The 24128-nt window shown below is 40.7% G+C and overlaps 1 protein-coding gene across 4 annotated transcripts; it reads left to right on the top strand.

Annotated features, from left to right (window-relative positions):
* Nucleotides 1–863: 863 nt before the first annotated feature.
* fgfr1a (fibroblast growth factor receptor 1a) lies at nt 864–24128 on the top strand. Of its 4 annotated transcripts, none has more exons than XM_028415053.1 (18): nt 864–1439; nt 5028–5208; nt 11071–11313; nt 11522–11611; nt 12226–12398; nt 14174–14297; nt 15026–15216; nt 16321–16465; nt 18326–18516; nt 18816–18961; nt 19166–19287; nt 20836–20946; nt 21319–21509; nt 21651–21773; nt 21854–21924; nt 22019–22156; nt 22628–22733; nt 22818–24128. In XM_028415053.1, the coding sequence occupies exons 2-18, from the start codon at nt 5055–5057 to the stop codon at nt 22992–22994; spliced, it is 2496 nt and encodes an 831-aa protein (XP_028270854.1). In that variant the 5' UTR covers nt 864–1439; nt 5028–5054; the 3' UTR covers nt 22995–24128. The 4 variants fall into 4 exon arrangements, with proteins under 4 accessions (XP_028270854.1, XP_028270852.1, XP_028270853.1 ...); XM_028415051.1 differs by having other exon boundaries at nt 18326–18522; XM_028415052.1 differs by lacking the exon at nt 16321–16465 and adding an exon at nt 15431–15581.

The raw sequence follows: 24128 nt of genomic DNA, 5'->3' as shown, positions 1-24128 counted from the left end.
ATAAAGCATAACTAAAACCTCGACATTTCAGTTATGGTCCTGTGTCATCAAATGCACTTTATAGCTACAGATTATAGTGGATACGTCACCATTTTAAATCACAGCGCGGATGTATTCTCGTGCGGCCTGCGTGTGTTGTGATTGGACTCTGAGACTGAGACTGATGTAAACTACGTGTTTAATGGTCAAAAACAGGCGCGTGTGTGTAGTTCTCCGGTCACACAAAGAGCGCGGTGTTGGGAGTTGGTGGAGTTTTGCTCGTGAGGTGCTGTGGATGGCAGGGGGAGCCAGGTTCCAAAGAGACCCTGGCGTCTGGCATCAGGTTAGAAAGAAACAACCCAACTCATACCGGGACGCTGGGTGATTGACTTTCAAAATAAAACAGTAAAGTAAAGTAAAAGTCAAACAGATAAATGTGCAACAAATGTTCTAACTGTAATATGGTGCGCTGTATATTTCCGGTTTGCCATCTGATAAATACCCCCCCCCACTCCCATTCGTTTATTAGAAACATGCAACAAACGAAAATCAGTGTAAGCGCCAATAAGAGTAACACATGTTTTTTGTGTCAAGCCCTTGTCTAAAACATTTGGGTCAATCTATTTAAAAGCCAAAATTACACACTGTGTTCATCAACATATATGTCTATTTAAAGTAGAAACGTCAGATAAAGCATTATTATGAATTAAATATGCTTTAAGAAAACAATGGGCCTAAAACCGAAAACCACCAAACTGATGAATATTCAGCCCATCTGTTATTTTATTTGTCATGTTTACCTCCGTTTAATCCATGACTTTTATTTTGTAAGCGCACACCGGAAGTGGTCTGTGTCCTGCCTCCATGTGACTGTGGTCCGGAGGATGCGCGTACTCTCAGATTTAAGGGGGGAGGTTTGGAGCTGGACTCTCGGTTTACAGCAGTTCTCCGCCTGGAATAGTCATAGTACTTTCTACAATTGGTCTAAGTACGGATATTTGGTTGAAAACATAAACACTGGCCGACATTTGGTTTTCGGGTGTTTTGTTAGAGTCAGCTGACCAACTTTAAGTCTAGTTTTCGGAAGTGAGGAGACTACATTTCATCGCGAACGAAGCGGTTTGGGATAAAGGGACTACCGAAAACTACCACAGGCTGCAGTCGGAGTTTCAGACCAGTTGAGCTAGGTGAGATAAAAGAAGCTCGGAGGCGACAGAAAACCACGTAAAACCCGCTCTGTTGAACGTCTAGCGGCTTCTCAGTGGGACGAACATTCGTTTTCTTCTGTCTGATAAATTTGACAAAAAACATGCGCAGACCTGTTAGCTGAACTCAGCGGGTCACACTTTGAAGTCTGGATATACGGAGTTTTTCTGGAAGTTTTCCTGCATCCACGCTGGGCTCAGGAGTTCCTCCCTGTCGGCCCGACGCTGGCTGTTCCACAGCCTCCCTCCAGTGAGGTGAGCTCGCTGTATTCCTTCACTGTGGTTGGGCTTGTACTGTTTGGTGACATGTTAGAGGCGAGCTTCAGCTGCTTCAGGGCATTGTAGGGATTTAACATTGTTAATGAGAGGAAAACAAGGTCATTAATTTAACAGTTTCCCTTTCCACAGACAGATAAACATCATATTTTAATCAACCTCGTGTTTTTTTTCCTTTAATCCTGAGGATATACTGTTGGTGCTCTGGATTATTAACGCATGTTCCTTTCTTGAGACACAGTGAGTTTTGGTAACACCCCAGCCTCCGCCATGCTGGAAAATAAATGGGTAAAACATAATGTTACAGCACTACACCGGTATGTTTCCTGGCGTCCTGCTTTGGTTTTCTATATAAATCAGCAGGGATCTTTAATTCAAATTAGCTATAAAATAAAAATTCTATTAAGTAAAGATAAAACACATAGAGCAGCATGTGTAAGCTGCACGTGATGCTGTTCCTCCTTTTGATCAGGTAAGTCTGCTCATGGAATCAAAGCTCTTCTCTGAGCTTCTTCATTGTCTTGTTCTGTGATTGTTGACACATGTTGTAGTTCTTCAAAAAATGTATTCCCAATTATTTGTTTTAAACGTCATCAAATATTATCAGTAAACTCTGTCTTTATCTCTAAAGCTGAGGAGTTGGATCTTTAACTTAGTAGATGGCCCTCATGAAGACCGGGTCTAGAGGGGCCAGCGTGGTGGTGTCATCTAAAGCTCTAAATGTTATGTTAGGAGCGGTCAAGGAGAAGATGGAGGGTTTAGTAAAGCAGTGTGTTCAAAACTACTTCACAAAGGGAAACGGTTATTTTTTGCCTGAACCAAACAATGGAATGTGAGGACTAGTCCTGTCTTACATGTTATATGTTCCACTCCCCTGACAGAGAATTATTGTAAGTCAAGTTGTATGTAAGTGCTTTAAAAAATCGAAAATATATTGTGTGGAATTAAATGTTTCCTTTGTGAGAGTAAATTTGATAATGATTTAGGTTTTGGATTGAATTAAATTAGATTGTGTCTACCTCTGTGTTTTGGGAAACTTCAGACCAAGTTAAAGTCAGAGTTTAGTTTCTTGACTGCATGGGGGAAGAACATAAACACTCATACTGAAAAACACTTTGGGTTTAAGTGCCAAACCAAATGGCAAAGTGTCAGGTGGCTTGACATTAATTGTCTTCACATTTGACTGTAATCTCATGACACCTGATCTCCTGCCATGGTGTGCTAGTGGTAAACCACTGAATCAGATTGTATTGCTGAAAAGAAAAAAAAAGATAGAAGTGTCTGTTTTTGTGTAAACAGAACCCTAAGGGAAAATGGTCTGATGCTCTAATGTCCACTGAACTGCAGCCATATGCAGATTGGCCTGTTGGGAGCTGTGGAATTTTATGCATGGGTGGCTGTGAACAGTAATTATGGTGCAGGCCATGTTATGGGTCAGGCCTGTAACCTTTGTCTTTATATAATGGGAGAAGCTAAATGTGTGTTTCGTGTTCTTTAATCTGGTTTGTTTAGTTTAATTTCTGATGAATGCATGAAGCAAGTTAGAAAAGTGGGATTTCAATCTATTGTTGTCTAAAACATTTTACGCTGTAATTTACCTTTTAAGCTATAATATTCTGATTAGTGTGTTAAGACTGTTCTGCATCACCATTAACATTCGTTTCCATCAGGAAATACATTATAAAGTGGAATATTAGGGCAAAGGAGTGACTGAAAGGTGTGGCCTTTTTATCCTCCTGAAAGTTAGATGTAGCAGGATATAAGCAAGCAATTTATACACTATTCTTCTTTCAGTCCTTTGGGCCATTAGTTTGAATCACATTCTCTATGGTTAGAGTCCAAATTGCATGGTATTGTTGGGGCTGATGTAATGTGTGTCTAGCTATACTAAATCAATAAACTAAAAAACATAAGGCTGTGAATTTATGACTGTAAAACATCAGCCTGCCAATGTGTGGGCTACTTAATTCAGAACTGCTTCCAAGGTCAAGCAGGGAATGCCTGGTTTGTGGATAAGACATTCTGTATGTTTAACTTTTGCTCCCATGGGAGTTGAGTATGACAGAATGTCCTGTCACTCTTTGAAGAAGATACTTCCTCCTCCTTTTAAATATTGATGGTTGTTGTGGTGACAAGGGTCTGGGGGAATGTGGTCGGCAGCTCAGTGCGGTTCCTCCTGTCTGGCAGCAGAAGCACTTTGTTGGAGGCCTCCCAAACACTGACTCACAGCTTACAGAGTAGGGATGACCAAGCTTCTTTATCCCCTGTGGACCCCCCTGACCCAGCTCAGCTGCTGGAACACTAGGCCATTCTTGGAAAGTGAAATTGAATTGGTTTTGAGGAGAACACAATGACTGTTTCAGTGCAGCTGCACAGTACAGGACTTAATGTGAAAATGTAAACTAAGCTGGGTTTTCTTTGACTCTGATTGTTGTTGTTACAGAATGGATGCTGATTTCATATTTGGGTGCACTGAAGTCTTTATGAGGCCCTTAAATGTTTTTGACACTGTCCAAGACATGGGAGCAAATGGTTGCATAGGGGTCAGTTTGGGTTTTGGAATTAAACAAAAAACACTGTTAAGTGATCTTATAGCAGACACTCTCTACAAGGGTGTCATGTCACAGATTGTGGTTTGTTCGTTTGTTTTGTCTTTAAGAAATTGTGGTTATGGTCAAGTGATAAATTGTGTCTGGATTAGGGCTGCAACGATTACTCGAGTAATATTCGAGGACAAAATGCATCGACAACTAATGAAGTATTCGATGACTTATTAGTGACGTTGTTGAGAATGATTCTCTTGTGGCGCAGTGGGATGATCAGTATTTTGGGCCCACACACACACTCACACGCCTTTGGTGACAGGTATGGAGGCGGTCGCGGACTGAAGCAATGATGCTGCAGCCATATCTATGGGAAAACTATGACATTTACACGTGATCCGAGTACTCGAATAATCGGCGAGTATCCGAGTACCAAAATACTCGTTTGTTGCAGCCCTAGTCCGGATGCTGCAGATGTGAGGTTGACCCACTGCCCGCTTTGGGTTCTATACATCCTTCACATCTGACCATGAAGAAACGGCAAAAATAAAAACTTGTTTGGCTTTGTTGCAGCATGATGACAGTCTTTGAGTTTAAACTTGAAAAGTTACTTTAAAGTTTTGAAAACAAAATGTTTCATTCCTAAGAACTGTTTGTTTGTTTAAGCTATCAGAGCAAGCCTTGTGCTGCAGTTTGTTATCAGTGTTTTGTACAGGCAGGTTTAAATGCTGAAGTACCTACCCTGAACTGTGTAGACACAGAATATTCTCCTCTCTTTCGTTGGCTGAAGAATTTTTATGTCCAGTTATAGACTGCCATCAGTTTAAAAAAGAGTCAGCAATTATTACAGCAAGTTTATCTTACCATTTTGTCTCAGGGTTTTAGTGTTGCATAGTAGTGATAGGCGGTAATGGCTAAAGTGCTTATCCCAATAATTTCTGGCATATAGCCAAAAAAAATAACAAACTTTCAGGGTTCAGGCGTACTGATGTGGTCATTAATTTGTTTTTTTGTTTATTTTTAGTTGTGCACTGTGAATGACCTGCTGCTGATGCCCCAACGATCTGAATGGAGTTCCAGTCGCAGAAAAGCCAACAGTTGTAGCTCCCTCAGCAGGATGCTGATGAGGCCAAGTATACTTCTGTTTCTGGCTTTATTCGCCCAAGTGTTAAGGACCCAGTGCCGGCCTGCCAACACTGATGAAGGTAAGATTGCTTGATAACTTAAAGCTACTCAGACATTCTCATTTGTACAGTGCTTTTTCCCAGTTCTTGTTGCGCTATTATTAAATATCAAGTTACTGTTTGAACTTATAAACTTATTAAGTCTGACTTATCTTGACTCTTGAGAAACAGTCCATTGATAAGAAAAGCTTTGTTCTCTGTGCAGGAATGTAATCCTAACACACTCCAGACTTTGGTGAAGTCTGTCCTTTGTAGTGTTTGTTCTCCCTCACCAACCCCTCTTGTTAAATGTATTCACAACTAATTCTACTGATAGAACTTACTTGCAGTTTTTATTTGATTTTCAAGCTGGACAGTAGAACCATAAGATTTGCTGCAAAGAATTTAGGTCTGTCTGGCTGTTACACAAGTTCAGTTCTGAAAAGGGGAAAGAGGCACTGAAATCAAATCCTTAAAAATGTGTTTCTTGGATACAGTCCAGCAGTGTAATAGCTGCCTGGACTTGTGGGTAGATAGCTTTGGATGTTTACACTCAGCAGTCGGAAGTGGAAAACAGCAAAAGAATATGATAAAGCTCAGCATTATAATTGAAGTAATTAAGCAAGAGGGTCTCTCTTGGGCTTTAAGCCCTAAAATAAACTCGGTGCAGGGAGGAGTAAATGACTCCCATCTGTTGCCTCAGGGCAGCTCCACTACCTTGCAGTCCCAGCTTCTCCCCTCCTTTGTAATGAAAAGGTATTTGTTGTCACTGAGAGACGAGTTAACTGCCAGGGAACTATAAATTAGCCTGCTTTTGAAAAAAGGAAAGGAGATGCTACTTTAAACCCTTCCTTATCCTCAAGGATAGGTTTTCTGAGGAGAATGTTTGTCTTCTAAGGTGAGCCATAAATTTCCTCCCAGGGTGGGGGAAGTCCAATGCACTACACTCCACCCTGTTCTTGATTACCAAATGGCCAGGTACTATCTATGCGCCTCAGCCTTTTCTCTGGCTCCCCCACTGACTTTTTCTTGGGAATGCTTCACTTTCCCCCTGCTTCCCTGCTGGGTGACTGATAGCTTCAGCTGTCGACAAAACAATCGGAGCAGAACCATTTGGTTGCATTCCTTTTGTCTCGAGTGGAGAAACAAAACAGTTATGGAAATGGTCTTGTTTTATGCATGCTTCATTGTCTGTGTTGTTTTTTTTTTCTTGTGTGTTGTTCAAAACAAGAAAACGATATTCAGTCAACAAATTCCCTTCATTGAATTACTTCAGGAGGCACATGGGACAGCCATTCAAATTATTACAATCCCTAAACCTCTCGGCAGTGAGATCACTTGGAGTCTTTTCATTTATTTTTTGTATTTGTGTGTGAACCACTGACCTTTCAGAGGAATAAAATCGGAGTAAGACTCTTTTTTAGACAGAACTGGTAGGCCCTGAGGAGCAAAGCTCTGCTGACTTCAGACTGAGAATAAAGTTTCTTATGAAAGCAATTTGCATGTAGTTTGGCTTCTCAGGGCTGCTTTAGATACATTGTTTTATTGTTCAATTCCTTTACCGTTTACTGTAAACATCTGGTAAGATGAGGACAAGATAGCCAGGTATTATCCCTAATTGGGATTGTTGTCATTATTTCATTGTTTGGATGTCGGTAACAACTGTGTGTGAAATTAGCAATATATAAAATGTATAAATTGAGTTTTAACAAAGTTAAAAGTTTTAAATGCAGTAGTTGCTATAATCTTAATATTTTTTTCTGTAGTTAGTTAAACAAGAATAAAATGGTCATTACATCATAGAAAATAAACACACCATGCACTGAAGTTCTGAAATGTCCAGTGGAGCCCATGTGTAAAGATGGCAGGTCTGGAGAATTAACAGTGAGTAAGTGTGCGTGCTAATTTAATGTGAGTCATGTCCTACCTATATTACACGTCTTTTAGGTGCCAACGTTCACCATTTCCAGTTATTCCAATAGGAATGACATGTTGACTGAGGCAAGTCTACATGGGGAAAACTACGTCTAATGGCCTCTATACACCGTGCGAGTTTTGGCAATCCTTTAAGACCATTGCACGACACACTATGCAATGTAGATCTAATAAACTCTGGTACAATGTTAGGTTTGATGCTTGCAGATTGTACAATGACCATTTACTGAAACACAGGTGATCGCAGGTTTATGACAGATGTCAATATGCAACGTCATCAACATACTTGTACAATATCTGCAGCTGTCACACCGTGAGAGTCATCCTAAATTTCTGACACCACTAGAATTTTATCTTAGGTTATCCTTGGTTGCAACTTAAGGTGCTGATAACAGCTTTCGTTGAACCTGTTACATAAGACCACCATTTTAGAGCCACAACCAAAGATATCTCCATGTTTCTGTTCCGCTAGTCATATGGGACAGCCCAAAATCGCACAGTGTATACAGGCCATACAATATTATTAATTTTAGAGGTCTTGGTTTGTTCATTAAGGACATACAACAGAGCACCCTTTCCAAAGGGCTCAGACAGCTTTGCTGTCTTTAGAGCCGTTACAGGAAATCTTTCCTTCCTTAATGCCATATGACTTTATTAATCCTCATCTTTGTGTCACAGATAACACTCTTGACTGATAGTTGTAACCAGCAAATTTTGCACACACTTTAGCCTTCAGTTGCACGCTATTGGATTTTTACATATTCCTATATCTCTATGTTCTTGTAAATAAGGTTTATACTGTTTTCTTTACCTTTAGAGGTCTATGTGTGGTGTCCTTAGTACCTGTATGTTGCTGCTGTAACAGTGAAATTACCCAGCTTGGGATAAACAAAGTACTTCTGTATTCTATTTTAAATGTAGCTGACCTAATTTGCTGTGCTCGGTAGCCCTTGTAGCTCCCAAGTGTTAATCCATGCTGATTGTCAATGGCTCATTTAAGAATGAAAAGGTTCTCATTGGAGTGCTTTAAGGAGGGAGAGTTGCTTTGTGACTTTTTTTTGGCTTGCTAATGGGCATTGTCCTATTCTTTAGCTTCCTGTCAGCGTTGCCTTTTGTCTCTTATCAGTCCCCTCTGCACGTCACCCACCCCTTCACTCTTGTGTGGTCAAATCAGCAGAGGAAACTTGCCATAGCCATTTTTTCTGTGCCACCGCAGAGCCTCAACTATCCTGTCTTTCCTGTATTCAACCATCACTCTAGTGAGAGCAGGAAATCCCAGAAGTCATTCACAGAGCATATTGCTTCCTATGTTGAAGCAGGAGAAAGTTCCAAAGACTTGTGCCTCCTTTTAGCTGGCCTTGTACAAATGATCAACCCCACCCCCGACCTGTGTAACAGCTTTCACTGTGTTCTTCACTGAAATTCCTTCAGAATTTATTTAATTAGGCTGATTCTAAATGATGTCAATCAATTTTTACAGATCATTGAGACAACCCATGAGGCCGTACTCCATTTCCTTCTGAAACTCAATCCATTTTAATCCACCCCACTTGCAGAAAGATTAACTGGAAAAAAAAGTGAAGTAACACACATCTTCCTGTGAAAAGCTGAAAATAAATTTACTGTGAGTGATATGGTTGTGAAGCCATTTGCTAGCGTGACGTTTGTTTACCGAGTTGGCCAGAAAAACACCTTTAGTACATGATGGAGTTAATTTAAATGCATTGTGTTTTATTTTATTCTGGTTATAAGAAGGTTGTCACAGAAGCACAAACAGACCATTGAATATAGGCAGGCCGTTTTTACAGCTTTTATTGGCTTTTTATGTCCTCTGCAGTCAGATTAACAGCTGGGATGTTGACACAGTCTTATCTGTGGCATCTCTATTTTAGAGGGCATGGACAGAAACATGGCCCACACAGAGACAGCAGGGGCTAGAACTAACAGCATGTCCATACTAAGCTATTAAAATCCGCATGTCTTCTTCCCTGTTTCATACCTCAGTCAGTACCTACTAAAGCAGCATTTTTGAGTGTCTAAGTCTTAAAATGTTTCAGTATCTTGCTTTGCCCCAATGAGGCTTCTGCAAAAGGGTGGCGGGAGCCCTTTCAGTATCAGGAGTTGAGAAAGATAAGATAAGATAAAACTTTATTAATCCCGAAGGAAATTCTTGTGCCAGAGGTATCAAGTTACATTAAATGCAGTTAAGTACAGAGTATAAGAGTATAAGTGTCACTATAATCCAATCACAGTAAAGCCAGGAGAGATGAGAAGAAGATTTTTCAAAAATGGCACTATAGATAGATAGATATAGATAAATATAGATAGATAGATAAATAATGTATTCTGGTATTGTATCCTTTCTGTCACATAATTTCAGGATGTTAAAATCTGCTTAGTGTATATGGATTGCTGTAAAATCACAGTTTTTAGTTGCCTGACAACAAAAACAAAACATGTTAACTATGCATTAAGGCTATAGGTAGCTGAGACCAGCAGGGCACTAAACAGAGGTATACGGGGCATAGCAACATACTGTGTGAGAATGACCCACTGGAGTTGTGTGGCATAGGTTAATGTCAGCACTGCTGATGATACAGCACAGCTGTTATCATTGACATGTATTTGTGTGGTTTTATCAGACAACATCCCAACCATGAAATAATGATTTGGTCAGCTGGCGTTTTATTCCTGACCAGATGTTGGCTGTGATGCAGCTTTTTTATCCAATTTAAGAGGGCTAATCAAAAGTGATTTTTATGCTGTTGAGGCACATTACCATGGACAGATGTCCTAGAAAGCCTGATATGAATCCAAAAAATGTATATATGTATATATGTATGTATGTAATCAACTTGATGTAAGCAGGGTCTGAATGCCTCCTCTGCTTTCCCCCCTTTGGTTTTGTTTTTGAGGAGAAAGTTGATCCTACCCCCTGGCCCCCTTTCCTGCTGGGATTAAGGGCCTGTCAGACATATGTGATCCAGGAAATACCTTTACTAGGCCCAAGTGGGGTCACCATAGCAACTGGCACTAGAACCTGCCACTGCAGGCCCTCACTCGCTTGCTTCTGTGCACATGCTCACTGACTTGCTCTCCTTCCTCCCGCTTCCCCTTTTATTGTTTGGTGTCCTTTGTTGTGATGGTGGGAGGGATTAGCCAGTTTTGCTGATGTTGTTCTGAGCTTATTCTAATTTGACGTACTTCCTGTTCTGAGCAGAAGGAAAAATGTTTATAAACATACTACTTTGAGACCCTGACTTACTTTGCACTATATATATAGTAATGAAGATGTAAGATGGCAAGAACAACTAAGAAGACTGAATATCTAATTGCTCTACGCCTAAAAAGTGTACCTTTTTGTGAAGGAGGTGTAGTCTAAAACAAGAAAGTCAACCAAGTTGTACAGTGACAATCTTTACCCTGTATAACAAAACAAACACCACTGACGGAGAACGTGTCAGTGTAATTGGGTTACCCCCTCCCTCTTACAGACTATGTAGTCATTTAGAACAGGGGGCTCAGGTGTCCTGCTTCTTGACACCTCCCCTCTCTTCATTCCTTTAATTGAATTTCATCTTCCTTCCCAAGTAGCTCCTTGCCTGCCTGGCGATAGGTTCTGGACTAATTTGTGATGTGAGGTTAGGCAGGCAGTGTAGCGGAAGAAAAGACTTTTCTGATGTCTTTTGGGCCCTGTATGCTGTACCATTTTGACATGTTATTGTATAGATACGTCCCCAATTTATGCCCTCTATGCTGCATTTCTGTTGTCTATATAGCATGTTTAGCGTGCAAAATAATGCGTGGTAATACTACTATGAATGACTTGCAGTACATTATAGTTTGCACCAAATATACACATTTTTGGGCCTTTGAGTCACATCAATGTATTTTCAAGTACATAATGTCTCAGAAGTGTTAAATAGCTATTGAGCCATTAACCTAAACCATGTCCTTCTTATTTCGTAGTCCCTGTGGAAACGCAAGCAGAGCTTTTCACCCTTTATCTTGGGGATCGTCTCGAACTGACTTGCCCTGCCAAGGACTCCCTCCATGCTGTCAACTGGACCAAAGACCATGTGCTTGTGGTGGATGGAGAACACACACGGATCCGTAATGGCCAACTGGAGATTGAGACTGTAGAGCTGACTGACTCTGGCCTGTACACATGCACCACGTTTGGAAACCACAGCGTCTACTTTAACGTCACAGGTAATGCCATGCAAAACACTAGTGCTTAAAAACTGGTCCTTTAGTTCACTTAATTTTATGTGTAAAGTGTATAGTATTGTGCAGGACTGTAACAACTATTGGTCTTTTACATGTATACAAACATACATATATTATTAACAAAACAAAATTACACAATAAACTGTATATATTATAATTTATGTCCTCACAATTACTTTCTGTTCACTAGTTGATACCTTGGCCTCATCTGAAGATGATGATGAAGAAGAAGAGTCTTCATCAGAGGAAGCCAAACTCCAGGGCAGTGAAAAACTGATGCGTAAGTGTGCTGATCCCTTCGAAATTAGTAATGCCACTAAAACAGATGGTCATTACTGGCTCAACAAGTCAGAGAGGCTATAAGTAATGGTTATAATCTGAGAGCTTTATAATTCAATTATTGTGTGCCCGTCGGGTGTGTGGGTCACATCTGGGTAAATGATTTCCCTCTGAATCAGAGTTTTTACTACCTCAATGACAGACATTATGTGAGCAATGTCCCTGTGGTGACTAAGCGTGGTTAACCTTAGATGTCCTCCAATTTGTCTGTAGGGCAATTAAGACACTGTGGCTACATCATTTAGCTACTGCTGCCCACTCTGTCCACAAAGAATGCAGCAGCCCCCAAGGATAGCAAGCACGCCGACCTTGAACCAGTACTCAGTGCTTTATCTCCTTTGAAAATTTACACAACATGAATTTACTTAACTAAGACAATTTTGAAACTACAGCATCTAAAACTGATTTTATTTAAAGAAGCCTGAGGTCTTTCTGCTTAGAAATCTGCCAAATGCAAGCCCTGTGACTGTAATTTTTCTAATAAGTTTTGTTATGCTTTTAGACACATAATTGTATTTGTATCATCTAATGTCTTTTTTCTTCTTCAACTATAAGCATTGGCCCCACAATGGGCTCATCCAGAAAAAATGGAGAAAAAGTTACACGCTGTCCCGGCTAGTAAGACTGTGAAGTTCCGATGCCAAGCCAGTGGAAATCCAACTCCCACTCTGAAATGGTACAAGAATGGGAAGGAGTTCAAGAGAGACCATCGCATTGGAGGCTTCAAGGTTAGAACTAAAATAATTTGGAAATTTGTTCCCTACAGCTTTTTCTTTGTGACGCCATACTAAGCAATTCTTATTGAAACACACCAAACCTATTAACTACGAGCAGAGATGTGTCAGTGATCTCATCGCCACATTAGATCTCTGCTCCCTCCCCTGGAGTAAGAAATGCTCTTTGCAAGTAAAAAAGGAGAGGCAAGTTTCACATTTGACCTGAGAAACAATGCAAGATGAAACCTTATATCACAGAAAGGAACGTTGTGCCGCAGGTGGGCAATCCTAGCCATCTGTTTGGATGAAGGATAATATTGGCTGTCCTCATTCAAGGTATCAGTGCATCTTCTCTGTAATTACATCCATGCAGCAGTAAGTTTACCATGATCCCTGCTGTATTTGTGATGTGAACTTTTTGTCTGGCCCCTCCCATTTTGAGACAGCCTGCATGTAATAATAACTGCTGACATACTGTTAAGGTTGTAACAGTTGATAAGACTTTAGTCCTTAAATTTATTTAAGAGGTTCGGCAGGTGATGTGCATACACTAAATGTGTTATATACCCTTTTATAGTTGACTGTAAATGTCATTATGGCCCTCTATAAATTGTGATGAGTAATCTGTTTTTAAAAACTTACTTGGGGCAGAGAGAAGGGCTAATTAATAAAATTATCACCAAATATATGTAGAATCTGTAGATGGTAGTGCTTTAAGTACATTTCTTTATTGATTTCTTTGAAAATAGTCGCAGTCTGGGGAAGTTGTCCCACAGGTGTGGGGTGCATGTGCATGTTCATAGACTAAGAAATAGCCCTCCTTCCTCCCCTACATCTGCTCTCCCCATTAAGGTGTGGACTAGTCCAGCCTTGTTTCGTGCTTCCCCAGCACATCTCCCTCCTCAGCTGGGACACATTTAGGAGTTTCCTCCCAGCTGCCTGTTGCCCTCATACAACACACTAAACCATCTGGCTGCTGTTTTTTCAGTCTAGGTGCAAAGGTCTGCATCAGCGGTTGGGGACGTCTCTCTTCCCTCCAACACTCTTGCTTTTATGACCTTGCTTCTATTGTTCATATTGTCTGCATTGAGACGTGCAGGAGGGAGGGAATAATGTACACCATATGTATATGAAGCCAAGCACAACACATCTGGCAGCAGGCAGCTGTACTCCCTCATCAACTTTTTGAGTAAATGAAGGAAACTGTATAGGTCTGTATTCTGTGTATGTGCATGTTTGATGTTGCCATTGCCTTAGAGGCCCATTGGCTAATCACACACTGCCGGTCTTGGCAGATTTATGGAAGAAAAATTATAACATATCTTGGAAAAAAGAGCCAGACATCAGATGTTGCTAATAAGATAATATAAAACATGTACCCATTTCCCAATGGTCTTTGTTAGGTAGGGCACAGATCTGCTGTTAAAAACACTGGGTACTGTTACAGGAAGAAGGTGTAGTGTGTGATCTTGTTAGCATCACATCACACATCATTGACCACATTAGTTGTTGCTTTAAAATGAAGAAAATGTGATTCATGGCTATGCTCACTGAGAGACGGGAGATGGGAGAAAATGATCACATGTTGTTCCAGTAAAATATCCCTGTTGCCTCATTTAGAATAATTACATGTGTTAAAATTGACAAAAATAGATTTGAAGAGAAGTCTTAGGGGCTGCGAAGATTTACGTTTACTGTTTCTTTCTCATACAATAAAGAGATATATTTTCAGTTTTTGTTAAGTGCTATTGTATACCAGAACCTGGAACCTCTTTTCTCAATTTTAGGTCCGTGACCATATGTGGACTATCATCATGGAATCTGTGGTACCCTCTGACAAGGGAAACTACACCTGTGTGGTGGAAAACCAGTATGGCAGCATTAATCACACCTACCAGCTGGATGTTGTCGGTAATACTGTAATTGCATTTTAATCACCTGTGTAGTGTTATGATGGATAAGTTTGATCAAATTAGTGCAGCTAATAGCAATCAAATGTGACTCTTATCCCAAAAGCATGAATTTGGTATAAATTGGGTCTTCCTGTCACCCTTGATACATTGCTCCCATTTACTTGTGGCATGAGTCCATTTAGAGGAGAGAAGTGACTACTCCTGTAGGGCCTGGCCTGTGACTCGCTCTTACGCCGTTGGTCTTATAAATCACAGTCTCACTTCCTCCATCACTGTTGTCCCTTGGGCTCTGCTTGGCCCCAGCAGAAGATCTAGATCCTGGTGTGCACTGACAGCATTTCAGTTCAAGTGCTTACTAATTCCCTACAGAGATCTTGTTTTAAAAAGCCTGCACAGTTAACATTTTGCCAGAGTTGTAGCTTATAAGTTAACTTTGAAGTTAGTTATTAGAGTTCTTAGTTTTAAAATGGAGCTGCAATAACATTTCAATTGACATTAACAGAAGCAGTTACCGTAAGTTTAACTTGCATGGCCATCTATTGTGGCCCAACACATGTCTACAAGCAACGCAGTTTTCTATCAGGTTTTACTTAGCTTTTGTTTGAAAATCAGTCAGCCATATGTACATTTAAATTATTGCACCGTTTGCCTTTGATATTGTGCATTTGCTTCACTGAACATCAAATATCAATATTAACATTTGTGTGTCTTTTGGTGGTGTTGCAGAGCGCTCTCCCCATAGACCAATCTTACAGGCAGGTCTGCCAGCAAACCGCACTGCAGTAGTAGGCAGCGATGTGGAGTTTGAGTGCAAGGTGTTCAGTGACCCCCAGCCTCATATTCAATGGCTGAAGCACATTGAGGTCAACGGGAGCAGCCATGGTCCTGATGGTTTACCTTATGTCCGTATCCTCAAGGTAGGAGCTTTTCTGACTCAACAACTGTTGCTACAGTAGTTTAAATGTTTCTGTGATTATTTTTTTTATTATTATTATTATTATTTTTTACTCTCAAATTGCTTGTGTAAACCCTCTTCATTTTTACAGTCATTGTTTCTTTGTCATTGTTTTGATTCTTTGTCGGCTACTGTGTGTCTTCTCCGTATTGCACATAACTTGTTTTTATTTCCAGCATTCTGGGGTCAATAGTTCGGACGCTCAGGTGCTGACCCTCTACAATGTGACTGAGGAGGAGAGCGGAGAGTATATATGTAAAGTGTCCAATTATATAGGAGAGGCCAATCAGTCAGCCTGGCTGACTGTCACCAGACATGAGCCCACAGGTAACCACCTCGCAGCAGTACAAGGCCGACACAGTGGAGACTCTTCTAGGACCACCTGAAAAAACTAGAGCCATATAATTCGAGAAAACCTCAGCTGTTTCTCTCCTCCCTCCCTCCTTCTCTCCCTCGCTCCTCAGTGCTCCTGACTGTAAATGACGCTATGGAAAATTCCCAGCAGAACAGTTGAAAGTGTTTAGTCTCAGGTTTATGTTGAACCCGTTCTCATTCCGGCCCCATGCCTGTGCTATGCCCTCGTAATAAGGGCCTCTCCTGCCATCTTCTATTACTTTCGCTCCCTTGCGAAAGTAAGTCTTTTGTACATGGCTCACAAACTCTGTCATTTTTCTGTCATCCTCTGCTTATCTGTTTTTTAGACCTCTCTTCATTTGTCTTATACCAACTTAGTGTGTGTGAGTATGAGTGTGCCCTGTTCTGCTGTGGAGTTTTCCATGCCCATCTCTTGCATGTAGAGATGAGACAGGTATTTGATGTGGTGATGGTGTGGCCCATTGTGGGGTTCAGCAGTGCTCAACCTAACCATCTTTTCCACTAACAGATCCTGGAGGGCTCTTCCTGATGGAGTCCTCTGCAGGGGCTCTGCTGGCATTATTTGGGCAGATGGTGTTGGATTGAGGAGGAGAATGCTCCTCCATCCACTTTCTCTCTCAGAATCCTTTACTCATGGTTCACTTTCCCTCTTGGGCCTCTTGTTGGGTCTGCTTCCTTTGTTATTTTCTAGGCCGCTGGCCTTAACACCACGGACAAGGAAATGGAAGTCCTTCAACTGAGAAATGTGTCTTTTGAGGACGCTGGGGAGTATACCTGCTTGGCGGGCAATTCTATCGGGTTCTCTCATCACTCTGCATGGTTGACCGTTTTTGAAGGTATCAGTGGTTCTGTCTCTCTCCTATTTTTCCATTATTTCCCATTTCCAACCCAAGCCTGGCTATCCAGCTTCACATTTGCCAGAAAAGAGTCTTGTCTGACTCCAGTTCTAGTGAAAAAATGTGAGAGGAAGCCAGGGCACATTACAAGTACTAAAACTCCCCCCTCTCTGTGCTCAGCATGTCTCCTGCTCCATCTAAACTCTCTAGATGGAAGAGTATGGAGCCATGCTCTGCTGTTTCTTTAATTAAATCAGCAAACGCCAAACAGCCCAAGAGCTACCCATGACCAGGAGTATTTTCAAAATAAAATATCACACAGAACTTTATTGGCCTCAGCCAGGTAGAAACTCACATTTATAGAAGGGTTGTTTGGCCGCTCTGATCACATTTCACTTTGAACCGTCTCTTCCATACTGCTCTTTAATTGGTGTTTGCATTTGATTTGGTGTTAAGCTGATTTTCTTTGACAAGCGCTACAAATGACATGTATTGCTGATGTCATTTCCTGCTGTGAGCACAGCAGTTGTCTTTGATAATTGGCTCTCTGTAGTGGATGTGTCTCATTCCTGAGGATTGGAATGGGTATTTGTCCAATTATCAAGCTGCTTGTCAGTCAGCCTCTTCACACAAGTGTAGCTCACTTGTGTTGCTGGTGTTGTTAGGGGTGTAACGGTACACTTCATCAGTACGGTACCTTGGTTTGGGATGCATTGTTAAACACAAAGTTCCTACAATATTACATATTCTCTCACTAGCAAAAGGCAAAGAAAGATTTCAGTAGTAACACTTAAAACATGTAAGCAGTTCAGGCAATCCTGAAGAAACAAATGTGAAAACTACAACAATCCCTAGATTCATTAATTCATTTAAAGGTTAAACCACACTGGAATGATAGCAGTGTTTTCATTCAACATTGTACCGCATTAGATCTATAAAAAAATGTTAATTTCTTAATAAATATGTGCATCTTACAATTAACTATAGACTCCAGGCCACACAAGATAGGTGTAAAAAACTAATTCAGAACCAGAATCTCTTGAGATTTTGCTCATAATAGTGCAGCCCAAACTAAAGTGCAGTCAAACCATTTTTACTAAAATATGTATTCCATTACATCCCTACTACTGGAGTGAATAAATGTTGGTGTTTTCACAAAAAGGGAGGAAAAAAACAAGATCTGAATTGGACCATGTGTTATTTGTTATTTATCCTTTGTTGTAAGATATTTCATCACCAACACCAACACAGAAAAGCATTACAAATTAGATCAAAATTGTGTATTGATTGATCAAGTCAAGCAGTTACTAGCAACTACTACACTGAGCGCATGCTTTGTGGTATCCTGCAAGTAGACATGTACTATAAGACAAACCTGAAAGAAGGCTGTTTAATAAATATAAATAATATGCCTGTTGACATTCTATGCAAAAGTCAGGTCCTTTTCACACTGTTTGGGTCTTATGTACCCATTACCCTATTATAATAATAAAAAATAGATATTTGTGGTTATTTTAAGCATTTTCTGACAACAACACATTAGATTGTGTACTAGCTTGTTTGTCCAAAATATTTTCTCTTCTGGACTGCTTGTGTATAAAGTTTGGTTCAAAAGACTGTGGCTGTTTTTTGGAAAATGTATTTAAAGTAATTTTCTGTGCTTGGCAATTTGTATGCCATGTGGTGTGAAAGGCTCTGGCTTTTAGACATGGAAAGGGTGTTCATGTTTGGAAGGGTAATTTGTTTTGTTTATGTTGTTGCACACTTGAAATAGTGGGTGTATTCGATGTACTTGGGTTTGTACAGTCCGTTCATTCATGACAGCTGACCATGCCCCCTGTCACCCTGCCCCCAATCTAGCTGTCACACACTATCCTCCAGCCAGCCACACGTACTTGGAGGTGGTCATCTACTGTGTGGGCTTCTTTTTCATCGCCATCATGATAACCATCGCAATCATCATCAAGATTCGTACTTCCTCAAAGAAGAGCGACTTCAACAGTCAGCTGGCCGTCCATAAGCTGGCTAAGAGCATCCCTCTGCGCAGACAGGTAACAGAAAGTAGATAGGGGGTTTGGAATATATTTTTGCAGATTTTTTGATTCAATGTAAATGGTTATTTTGACTTCATGTTTTATACCAAATGCATAAGAGTTTTCAGGTACACTGTAGATCATTGAGGTTTATCTCATCAGGTAAGTATGAGTAAACATGGAGTGCTAACACTCTAAGCCACACCACTGCTTTGTACATTGCTTTAGTGGGATGGTTGCAACCACTGCTAGATAAACTACAACTACTGGTGTTTGTTCCACTATGAGACAAGTAATGTTAGTGTGTTTTACCTCAGGTGTCTGTGGACTCAAGCTCCTCCATCCACTCCGGAGTGATGCTGGTCCGTCCCTCCCGCCTCTCATCTAGTGGCTCTCCTATGCTGTCAGGAGTGTCTGAGTATGAACTGCCCCAAGATCCCCGCTGGGAGCTGCTTCGGGACAGGTATGTCACAGACAAAACCATCACAAAATGGAACAACAGCATAGAGGTGAATAATAGTGTAGTTTTACAGGGCTGCTTCTACATTAATATGTATTGCAAAAAATGATTAAAAAACTAAAGGCCACAGCCTATCACACAGTGCAGATTTAAAGTGAAACTCACTAACCGTTAATAACCATGTTACGTGTCCTCTCCCCCACACAGACTTTCTCTTGGTAAACCCTTGGGTGAAGGCTGTTTTGGTCAGGTGGTGATGGGAGAAGCACTGGGTCTCGACAAAGAGAAGCCAAACCGTGTGACCAAGGTTGCAGTCAAAATGTTGAAATGTAAGTTCTTCTCAGTGTTTCTTTTACAAAAGACTTGGGTGGATTAAAATGGAAAATATATCCACTTGAAAAAGTTTGAAAACAGATGTGCCATGTCATGTCTTCCACGTTAACACCAGTATACATTTGTATGTAAAAACAAAATCATATTGCGATATTTGCGCTATGATAGGACATGATGAAGTGTTTCTTGCCAGTTGCCTCTTGCACATCACTAATGCCATAGTAGCATGGCAGCGACGGCTTCTAATGAGAATTCAGTACCATAAGTGAGCTATCTCTGGTGTGGAAGTGCTTTAGCTACAATCGGTCAGACGTGCAAAAAAGTAAGATTTTACAAAATGTTTAAGAGAACGGTTGTTGCAAGTGGTGGAAACACACGTTTTACAACCTGAAACAAAACAACATGAATACAGCCAGTTTATGAAGACACATGAGGTGGAGATGCAAGCAGCCTGTGATGTGCAGCCTGACAGTAAACAGATGGCTCAACTGAAAATCACTAGTTGCACTCCATACCAGAAAGAAACAAATGATGACTGAAAATCATGGAGGTGGTTTCGTTTACGTGTTTTCCTGTGACCCCGGATTTACACCGCACGCGAAAGCGTAGCCTTTTACGGACGTAATAACGCACATCTTTCTCACAACATCAATTTACACCAGGAGCATTTCAGAAGCATAGCATTGTGTAGCGCTGCCTCCACACTCTCGTGAGATTCACAAAGTCACGTAGTAATCTGCCTGTTTACCTGAAGGTTAATGTCCTCTCTGAATGCATCAGGCTGGGTTACAGAGCACGTTACTGAAAACTCGGTGTACTTCATCAACACAGGTCAGACACAGGTCATCACACACAGGCCAGCTTCTCACCTTCCACTGTGAGAATAGCTGCTGATTCTCTCCCTGCCTTTTCTTTTATGATGTTGTCCTTATAAAAAGCATATTATATCATATGATATAATATGCTTTTTAAAAGGACAATATATATATATATATATATATATATATATATATATATATATAGTGCCGTTTCTCTAGTTTTCAAACTGAATCATATCACCATAAATATCATTATTGCAAATTTCCTTGAAATATCATGATATAATTTGGAGGTTATATGGCCCACCCCTAATAGAAAATATCTTAAGTTTATAGTTTTACAGATGCTTTAAGCCCAGGCTTTAGCGACAAGAACACTTCAAACAGCAACCCTGTGATGAACAGATTCAAAGAGACATCTGCCATTGGATCCCAGCCATTTTGCAAATGGGAAGAGTAGAGTAAAAATTTATGAGAACCCCTGACATCCCATATAAAATGGTGTTCATTAAACTATGCAGAGGAGTGAACATGTAGGGAAAGTAGCATTTATTGTCTCGTACTTAAAGTGCCTTTCTCCACAAGGAGCGTACTACAAATGCCAACCAACTCCTTAAGAGCTGCAGTGTGAGGTATACTTTGTAAGATTGAGGGCTTTTGAACCTTTTCACCAAAAGAACAAGGACTACTTCATACTAATATGATATATTTCCTTTCCTTTTACAGCTGATGCCACAGAGAAAGACCTGTCAGACCTGATTTCAGAGATGGAAATGATGAAAATCATTGGGAAGCACAAGAACATCATTAATCTGCTGGGAGCCTGCACACAGGATGGTAGGAGCAGACAGAGGGAGATCTGCAGAAAAGCATGCGTAAATGATTTTGACACCAGCTCCGCAGTTGTTGCTGTCGTTTCTTTCCAGTCATGATCATTTCAACTATGGAAACCTAACCTTTAATGACCCAACTTTGCACATCACACTACAATACAAAGTTCTTTGTTCATAGTACTTTATCTGCCTGCCGCGACAGATTTATTTCAGTTGCAATATATCATTTATTTTTATAATTAAATATATCCTAATAATTTATGTTTAATTATTTACCGATAAACTACAGAAATGGGATATAGAATTATGTATTGGCCCATAGAGGTTAGTTTGTAACTTACCATGTAATTTATGTTGCCTTTCCCATTATTTCTAGGACCTCTATATGTGATAGTTGAGTATGCAGCTAAGGGCAACTTGCGTGAGTACCTCCGTGCTCGCCGGCCGCCGGGTATGGAGTACTGCTACAACCCCGACCAGGTTCCTGTGGAGAACATGTCCATCAAAGACCTGGTTTCTTGTGCCTACCAAGTGGCTCGAGGCATGGAGTATTTGGCTTCTAAAAAGGTAACCACATCCCTGCATAAGGACCCATAAAAAGAGCAACTCCGTGTCTGGGAATAATAACAGATTATGCTTTTTATGTCAGGTATTTCAAGTTCCTGGCTTAAGTGCTAATATTGTTTACATTTTTGTTTATTTGTGCAGTGCATACACAGAGATCTGGCTGCACGCAATGTTTTGGTAACTGAGGACAATGTGATGAAAATTGCTGACTTTGGCCTGGCAAGAGATATCCACCACATTGATTACTATAAGAAGACAACCAATGTAAGTGCTGACATATGTTTAAAATCATTGACAAATGCAGGCACATCAGATAGCATAATAACAACATCCATCCCCCCCAGGGTCGTTTGCCAGTCAAGTGGATGGCTCCAGAGGCTCTGTTTGACCGGATATACACACACCAAAGTGATGTGTGAGTGTCATGTGCTGTTACTTTACCACGGAATGTGAAGAAAACATTTAGTCATGCAGAAACTCTAGACCCTCCTGTCTGTTTCTGTCTGCAGCTGGTCATTTGGAGTGCTGCTTTGGGAAATCTTCACCCTGGGAGGTTCTCCATACCCGGGCGTCCCAGTGGAAGAGTTGTTCAAACTGCTGAAGGAAGGTCATCGTATGGACAAGCCTTCAACGTGCACTCATGAGCTGTAAAGAAACCCTACATGTGTAACATTTACAAAAAAACATGCTTTGTATAGGTTCTGTTTGAATGCTTATCTATTCAGTAACCCCCCCCCCTCCCATATTCTTGCCCATAACTCAAATCAAGCTCTGTTTTTCTTTGTTTATAAGGTAGTCATAACCAGCTTTGCTCTGTATTTGAAAGCTCTGTTGTGTGTCTAATGCCTGGGCCAACACTTTGCATTAATATTTACTTTGCCCATGTTGTTATATATCAGACAATTTTCAGGTGCTGGGCAACGTAATAATGCGCCCTGCTCTGTTAGTATGATTTCCAATGAAATTAAATGCTCAAAGGTTGAGTGAGCTCCAGCTGGAACATGCTGTTCACATTTGTTTGCACTCGTCTACCAGCTACAGCTGCATGCCATTTTTAACCACGGCTCTTAGGTATTTAACATGATATCTGACAAAATTGAATCTCATGTCCTCTGCAGGTATATGATGATGAGAGACTGCTGGCATGCTGTGCCCTCTCAGAGACCCACATTCAAACAGCTGGTTGAGGACCTAGATCGCTGTTTGGCTATGACTTCAAACCAGGTCTGTCCTCCTCTCCTCAGCAAGCAGTTCTGTCCATTTTGGACGTGAAATGCTGACTGTTCTTTTTTTCATTTGTGCCCACAGGAGTATCTGGAGCTCTCAGTCCCTCTGGACCAATATTCCCCCAACTACCCAGACACCCGCAGTTCCACCTGTTCCTCTGGCGAGGACTCCGTTTTCTCCCACGATGCTGGAGCAGAGGAGCCCTGCCTGCCAAAGTTCCCTCCCCACTCGAATGGGGCAGCCATTAAGAAACGCTAATACCTCATCTTTATTCAGACAAACATTGACATTTCCTCCGCTCCCTGCCTCATGGGGTTGGACTCCTCCCCACATTCCCAGAGATGAAGCTAAAAACACTGGTGCTCTGTGAGAAGGAGCTTGGAGACACCTTTAGAACTTGTTGGATCACATGGACTGAAGATTGCAGCTGTTTCTCGGTTCTTGTTGGCAACTATTTATGGGGCACTTTGTATTAACAGGAGTGGCAGTTTGTCACAGTGTCAGAAAAGGGCAGACTTCCACTTTTCTCTCCACTTTGGGCATTCCAAAGTGGAATCAGGAGTATGAAAAGAACTGAGGATATGTTTTTTTTCTTTGTTTTTGTTCATTCCTTGGTCAGTTATCGGATGTGACGGAGAGCATTCTGAATTTCAGACCAAATCCCAGAGACATGCAGCACCACGGTCCACTGCATCATTCACTATCTTCTTGTAAATACAGTTAGAAAATTATAAATATGAATATATATTTACAGTGTACTCTTATTTTTATTACCATAATTGATTTATTTTCTTTTGTACAACAATGCTTTTGTTTGATCCATTTCTAAATATAGTCCCTAGGGGCAGTTTGTTACGTGAGGGTATTTTAAGACTGTTGAGAATTACATGGCCAGTTTTTTTTCACTTGGCTGTTTTACAGCTTAGATTCACATAAATTCAATGCATTAATCATGAATTGAAAAATATATATTGGTTTCTTTTTTTAAACTGTAAATGCTTTTCATGACGCAACTTTGCAATACGGTGTTTTGGGTTTCTGTCCAGCTAAAGAGATTTAGATGAGTGTGTGTGTGTGTGTGGTGGATATGTGTGTATGTGTGTGTGGAAATCTGTCTAGTCTCATACAAGATATTTCATTTCACTTCGAGGATGGTTGCGACTGTAAATATTCCTGGTTGTACACCATGTTTGTCAAACCCAGAGTTAATCGGAGTCTGTTTCAGTCAACATCATGCACTTCCACTGTGCATGCCTTTCCATGTGATGAACTTCTGTAAATGCTTAAACGGGAGTTACATTTGCTGCCATATAACTTCTGATGACGGGTTGCAGAATATGTATGTCATCGTAAAAAAGGATTACATTAAATAAAATACTATTGATAAACAAA

This window comes from Parambassis ranga, chromosome 9, assembly GCF_900634625.1.
Source record: "Parambassis ranga chromosome 9, fParRan2.1, whole genome shotgun sequence".
NCBI lineage: Eukaryota > Metazoa > Chordata > Actinopteri > Ambassidae > Parambassis > Parambassis ranga.
Note: the sequence above shows the minus strand (reverse complement) of the source record. Positions and strands in the feature narration are given on the sequence as shown.